This window comes from Chanodichthys erythropterus, chromosome 18, assembly GCF_024489055.1.
Source record: "Chanodichthys erythropterus isolate Z2021 chromosome 18, ASM2448905v1, whole genome shotgun sequence".
Classification (NCBI taxonomy): domain Eukaryota; kingdom Metazoa; phylum Chordata; class Actinopteri; order Cypriniformes; family Xenocyprididae; genus Chanodichthys; species Chanodichthys erythropterus.
Window position 1 is genome coordinate 37,680,920 of NC_090238.1, and position 7,172 is coordinate 37,688,091.

A 7,172-nucleotide genomic window follows, 5' to 3' on the forward strand; every position below is an offset into this window, starting at 1 on the left:
ATGATTAAAAATCAATTAAATTAATATTTTATGCCTTCGTTTGATTGTCAGAAAAATTAAAACACACAACACCAAATTTCTGAAAAAAAAAAACATTTCATAGAAATGAAATTAAATATTAAAAAAAATAAATAAATGTGGTTGTTTTTATTAATTCAATTATTTAGATATGCTTTTTGATTATTAAAATTTGATTAAACAATTAAAATTAAAAAAATAAAACAAAACAGAATTTGATAAATATGAAAAAAAAAAAAACATATTTTATATTTTATTTTTTGTTAAACTTTTAATAAATTGTTGTTAAATTGTTTCATAATTTCAATTAATTAGACATGCTTTTTGATTACTAAAGTAGTCCAAAAAAAGTCCCAAAAAATCCAGAATCCAGAAAAATTTAAACGGAAAAAATGGGAAAAGATTAAACGGATTTCATAGGTCCCTAAATAATGTATTAGTAAATGCTGAGATTAAATGAAATAAATTGAATGAATGCTCAAATTCATGTTAACTAATTTTAACAAATTAAACCTTATTGTAAAGTGTGAAACATTATTAACATGACATGCTGAATAAGAAAAATAACAAGTTTAGTTTATAAATTTGTTTAATTTTAGTGCTTCAACACATAAAACATAATGCATTCATCAAAAACCTATTTAATTTAGTCTGTCACATGACCTGTTCATGTTGACACACACTTAACTTGACTAATGTGACATGAATTTGTGCTGAAATACTGTTGAGTTTGATGCACGCTTTGACATCAACATCAAATGATATGGGAAGTGTTTTAAAATATGAAATAAAGAGAAATAAAATAAGAGTTACTATAATGAGTATATTTATTTTAATTTCCCAAACTGCACACAATTACATGGTTTGTTGCATTTACCGTTTGCATTCCTTGTTTTTTCCCTGCTGTTATCAGAGCCATTTTTGTTGAGAAACGCTATATTTTATGCCACAGTTTCAAAGCTATATGTGTCTCATGGCTCTGTCATTAACAGATCTACAGCTGTGATGATGATGACTTCACTAAAGCAAGTGTACTACTTGTGTTTGTCCACATGAGGGCAGCGCATCCCTGTTAGTGTGTGTTATGTGCTCATTCTAAATGAGCTCAGATTAAGGGGGCGTCACATCTTACCCCACTCCCCTTTTAAATACACCTGTATGTAGAGTGTGTATCATATATGTACCAGTAACGGTAAACTCCAGTAACAATCTTTTGCCCTGACATTGTCTCTCTCACCTGTGTGTTTATTTAGGAGGACACAGGACAACAGGATCATTGGAGTCGATGTGAAGGATCTCACGATGTCCCGGTGAGAGTGTTTCCACCGCTCACACACTTGAATTAAATTAAACACACAGAGCTCAAAACATGTTCAAAAGCCACTAATCATGTTGTTAGGACAGCTAAATAAATAATTCATCAGCTTTTAAAAGGGAGGGATGAAAATATCCTTCCATCTTTCCACATTTGTGTTGGTCAATCAGACTTAATAGTAATTAGTCACAAATTCATCTGTCAAATTAGATCGTTTACACATGCGTTTGACAGACGAACTGCAGATTTTGCAGGTAAGAAACAGGTAAGATTTCTGCATTCAAAAAAAGTATTTGCATCTATTTGATTTTCTAAACATATTTATTCAAATCAGCATAAATCTGTTCGTTGTGAAAACAATTTCTGGGCTCCACTAGAACAGGTTTTCATGCCTAAATGTTGATTATTTTCCTCATATTCTCCATTGTTGCAGCTCCTCTCTTTCCAGTCTGTCAGTAACGCTCTGTTTAGTTCTTGTCTCTATGAAGCCCCGCCTTCTGAAAAGCACAATGTGCTCTGATTGGTCGGCTGGAGCAGTGTGTTGTGATTGGTGTTTGGGAAATGTCCCGCCCCTTACTATAACCGCCAGTTTCAACACACTACTAACTAACTCAACCAAGCCCCTCCCCTTTATTCTGCACATGAATTATTTAAATGAGGAATATTGTGAAGAAAACTCAAAACTACAAATGAGTTCAGAAACACTGACACTGATATAGAGAAGAACTAAAGAAAGATGAAAATGTAAATAAGCATAATAAGACCCCTTTAAAGGAGTCATGAACTGCATTGTTTATTGTTTTATAATGTTTCCTGCGGTGCACTGATAATTTTAGTATGCTTTTTACATCACAAATTGTCATCATTTAGAAATAAAAGGCATTTTTCTACCCTGATTTTAGCCCTCTGGTTTGAACGCTCTGTTTTAAGGGGCGTGTCTGCTGTGAGACTTCAGTATAAACGCCCACTGCTGTGATTGGTTAACATCTTTGCATATGAAATAGCTAAGTATTACTCTCTTGAAAACGTTTAGCACGTTTTTACTATTACATCTCTCAAGGTTAACTAATCATGAAGACTGTTGATTATAGCATTACACTTAGATTAGGCATGAAAGGTTGCAGTGATGAACATTGTAGTCGATCACAGACATGTTGTTGAGCTCATGAAAGCAGTGATCTCATCAATTTCTGCACACTAACGAATGCTTTCATCATAACTAACAGTGCAAACATGATGTACTGTAACTATTTATAGAGATTCGTTGATTAAAACAGGAGTTTTGACGCGAGTATGGTAACTGATAAACTTTGATTGACAGCTCAAGCGACTGTAAAGGGAGTGTTCTTTGATCGCTTTATATAATTTAATCACCGTTTGAATAAGAGAAACAAGGTGAAGTTGAGCATTTAGTCGCTGGTTTGATTTACTGACACACAGACAAAGAACATGTGACTGTACATGAATCAATAATATCAGATCAGGCATTAGAATGAACACAGTTACTCACATGTTGTTGCATTACAATCGAGTTCATATCGTAAAAGTCTGTTTGCACCGAAATGCAATTGATTTACTAAAGAATCCACAGTGAAATGTACGGAAGAGGATTAGGGCCAAGCAATAATAAAAAAATAAAACCATCTCAAGATTAAAGTTGTTAAACTTTGAGAAAAAAATCTAAATAAAATGTTGAGAATAAACTCGTTAAATTACGAGAAAAAAAAACGTTAAATTTCGAGAAAAAAGTAGAGATAAAATGTTGAGAATAAACTCGTTAAATTACGAGAAAAAAATCGTTAAATTTCGAGAAAAGTCGAGATAAAATGTTGAGAATAAACTCATTAAATTGAGAAAAAAACCATTAAATTATGAGAGCAAATTTGTTAAATTACGAGAAAATTTTTTTACAATTTCGAGAAAAGTCAAGATAAAATGTTGAGAATAAACTCGTTAAATTATGAGAAAAAAGTCATTAAATTACGAGAACAAATTCGTTAAATTACAAGAACAAATTTGTTAAATTATGAGAAAAATGTTGTTAAATTTCGAGAAAAAAGTCTAAATAAAATGTTGAGAATAAACTTGTTAAATTACGAGAAAAAAATCGTTAAATTTCGAGAAAAAAGTCTAGATAAAATGTTGAGAATAAACTCATTAAATTGAGAAAAAAGTCATTAAATTATGAGAACAAATTTGTTTAATTACGAGAAAATTTTTTTACAATTTCGAGAAAAAAGTCAAGATAAAATGTTGAGAATAAACTCGTTAAATTACGAGAAAAAAAGTCATTAAATTACGAGAACAAATTCGTTAAATTACAAGAACAAATTTGTTAAATTATGAGAAAAATGTTGTTAAATTTCGAGAAAAAAGTTGAGATAAAATGTTGAGAATAAACTCGTTAAATTAAGAGAAAAAAAAAAACGTTACATTTCGAGGAAAAAAGTTGAGAAAAAATGTTGAATAAACTCGTTAAATTATGAGAAAAAAGTCGTTAAATTACGAGAACAAATTCGTTAAATTACAAGAACAAATTTGTTAAATTATGAGAAAAATGTTGTTAAATTTCGAGAAAAAAGTTGAGATAAAATGTTGAGAATAAACTCGTTAAATTAAGAGAAAAAAAAAACCGTTACATTTCGAGGAAAAAAGTTGAGATAAAATGTTGAATAAACGAATTTGTTCTCATAATTTAACGACTTTTTTCTTGAAATTTAACGACATTTTTCTCATAATTTAACAAATTTGTTCTCATAATTTAATAACTTTTTTATCGTAATTTAATGACTTTATTCTCATAATTTAATGAGTTTATTCTTAATAAATAATAATCCTCTTCCGCTGAAATGTACCGAATACAAATAAATAAAGCTTAACTGGGACTCGCATTGTTGAAAATAAATAACAATATTCCTGCATTAAGATCCTTTGAAAAGTAATGTTATATTTTAGTCCTGTATCGCTCTTCTCTCCTCTCACTAACATGCCAGTGGGCGGGGCTAATGGTGCAATGATGAAGTAGGCATTGATTTCTTCTGCGGAGGCGGGGTTTCATCTATCTATCATAATAGGCACATTCCACAACGAGTTGTTCGCTCGGTCTGGTGTCATTAAAAGCTGTTTTTGGGCTAAGAAAGGACGTTTTCAGTTCTGAAACTTACAGGATATTCTTATAGTACAATGAGCTCTTATATATCAAAAGCTCAAGGAAAAGTTGTCTCAATTCATGAGCCCTTTGAAGTTAAAATGTGGGTGATAGAAGCAAATCATGACACTCAAATGATCTCGTAGGTCTCAACGGCCATCGCTGACCTGAACATCATCGCATCTAAGGAAGAACAACTCGAGTACCTTCGGTGGAAGAAGGAGCGTGAGGAGATCGACCGAGAGCGTGTGGCCCGACACAAAAATGCCAAAGGCCAGTGGAGGAGAGCCTGGGACATGGATAAAGCCGATCTGATGTAAGCCAGATGCCTGATTTCTGTTCTGACGTGAGATAAACTAACCTGTGTTGCTTTAGTTTGCATCTTGATTTAGTTTGAATTCTTCTTTGTTCATTTTCTGCATGTTGAACTTCCTGTTACATAAATCAGCTGTTTGAATCGTCTCTGTGTCTGCTGTCTTACTCACACCTTTTCTATTCTATTATTTTACATTTCCTATAATGCATTCAAGGTCATAAAACGCTTTAATTTTCTCATAATATTCACTGCAGCATCAGAGCTTTTATCACAGTGTCTGAAACGCTTCAATCAAAGTTACGTTCTCTCTAAACCCCGCCTTTCTGAGAGCCTGTTCTGCTCTGATTGGTCAGATGGCCCAGTCTGTTGTGATTGGTCAGAAACCAAACGCTCATTAGCATATCTGAATTTCAGCTCTTGTGATACGAATAGCAACGATGGTGTCCATGTGTTTTAGTTAGGGCTGTCAAACGATTAATCGCATACAAAATAAAAGTTTGAGTTTGCCTAATATATGTGTGAGTACTGTGTGTATTTATCATGTATATGTAAATAAAAACAAATTCATGTATATATTTGATAAATATTTACAAGTATATGTATTTGTTTTATATTATTGAAATAAAAATATTTTGTAGATAACATTTCTCTTAAATATATACATTAATTTGTGTGTATTTATATATACATATTAATTACACACAGTACTCACACATATATTATGCAAACTCAAGCTTTTATTTTGTATGCGATTAATCGCTGTTAATCGGTTGACAGCCCTAGTTTTGACGCAAATTCTTTAGATATCACACAAAAAACACTGGATGGAAACATCAAGATGAGCAGAAAATCTTAAAATGCACATTAAAATTTTTTTTTAAAGGTGCAATATGTAATATTTTCTGTCTGCTAGAGGTCATTAGAGGCCTATTCAAAACAAAGGCGTAGCTTGATGATGCCAAGTTTGAGCGCGGAATCATGGGACATGTGGTCTCCACCTCAACGGATGGTGGAATAGAATTGGGATAGGACTCGGGAAGAAATCACGCTCATGGATGTGATTATTAACGTTACTGTAGTGTGAAGCAGAGCAGGAGCGAGTGTTGTGGAGCTGAACGAGGAGCTGGAGCGATTGATCAACACACGCCTCACGAGCAGCGGGACTTTTATTATGACACAGTCGCCGGCGCCGCTACCGCTTTTTTCCGGTCATGAGTATGAGGTAACGCAGCTCTGTTTATCATATTAGATACATTTGAGCGTGTTGAAAATGATGTTATAACGTTACTCTGAGCGTTCGCTCGGCGGCTGCTGTGAGACACTGTTACACACTGCAGTAAGATAGATCCATTTTACAATATCAGATTAAATGCTGGATGATTGTGTTGATAAATGACATACAATTAATTTTAAAACGTATTGTATGATGGAGAAAATGTTGTATTACTGTTACTAAAAATAAAGCTGCATCTGATTATGCTATGTTAGCTACTTCACAAAATAGTGTTTTTCTCTGAGGCATGGTAAAGCATGAGACTCGCAAAAAATCAAGAAAATTAGATTTAAACAATAAGACTAAACGTGTTAAGCTATATAACAATTAGTTTTCTGTCTATAAATATATCAGAACAGTTGTTCTCTCGTCTATTAAAACATGTAAATATTAAAGAGTCTTTGGTGTTTCCATGGTTTCTACAAAATAACACCGGAAACCGAGGGTAACGCGGGTATGTCGCCATTGACAGGCGACTCCTCACACGTCCCGCAGCCTTGGTTAAAATTGCAATTTTCTCACCATTTACAAAAAGTTGCAAACATTTGGGATATTGTAAGTACTCAAGTGAACAAAATATATAACACTGACCTAGTGGTTTTTGGATATTTTACTGCAAAAATCTTACAAATTGCACCTTTAATTCGATAAGACATGCGCATAAACTATGATGAAAAAACATTCATTGCACAAGAAAAACTTTGGCTCAACAAAGGCAATATGTGATTGGATAACTGGACTAACCCGTGGACCAATCGCATCGAACAGCATCTCAAATGTTGTTTTAGTCATTCTGAAATGCTTGAGCCAAAGTCTGTCATCGAAATGATTTAGAATAATAACATCCCAGAACGTTCTCAAACAATTGCGTTCCCAAACATCAGGCATTCGAGCGCAAGAGAGCATAATGGCTTTTATTGCTCGGAGACACAACTCATTTATTATGTATGAGGAAAAAAAGACTTCACTCAATTTGAATTACATATAAAATTTCCAGCCATTTAGAAAAACAACTAATATACATAATGTGATGCATGTTTGTCAAGATCTAACTTGAATATCTTGTCTCACTATTGAGAAATGTCACATTATGAAAGGAAAA

The 7,172-nt window shown here is 32.9% G+C and overlaps 1 protein-coding gene across 6 annotated transcripts in view; it reads left to right on the forward strand.

Annotated features, from left to right (window-relative positions):
* The window catches only part of LOC137006580 (coiled-coil domain-containing protein 9B), a 44,957-nt gene that overhangs the window by 28,505 nt on the left and 9,280 nt on the right, over positions 1-7,172 (forward strand). For all 6 annotated transcript variants that reach the window (XM_067367451.1, XM_067367450.1, XM_067367453.1 and 3 more), the window contains 2 exons: positions 1,272-1,328; positions 4,628-4,797. In XM_067367451.1, the coding sequence (XP_067223552.1) occupies positions 1,272-1,328; positions 4,628-4,797 (227 nt within the window). The remainder of the gene's footprint in view (positions 1-1,271; positions 1,329-4,627; positions 4,798-7,172) is intronic.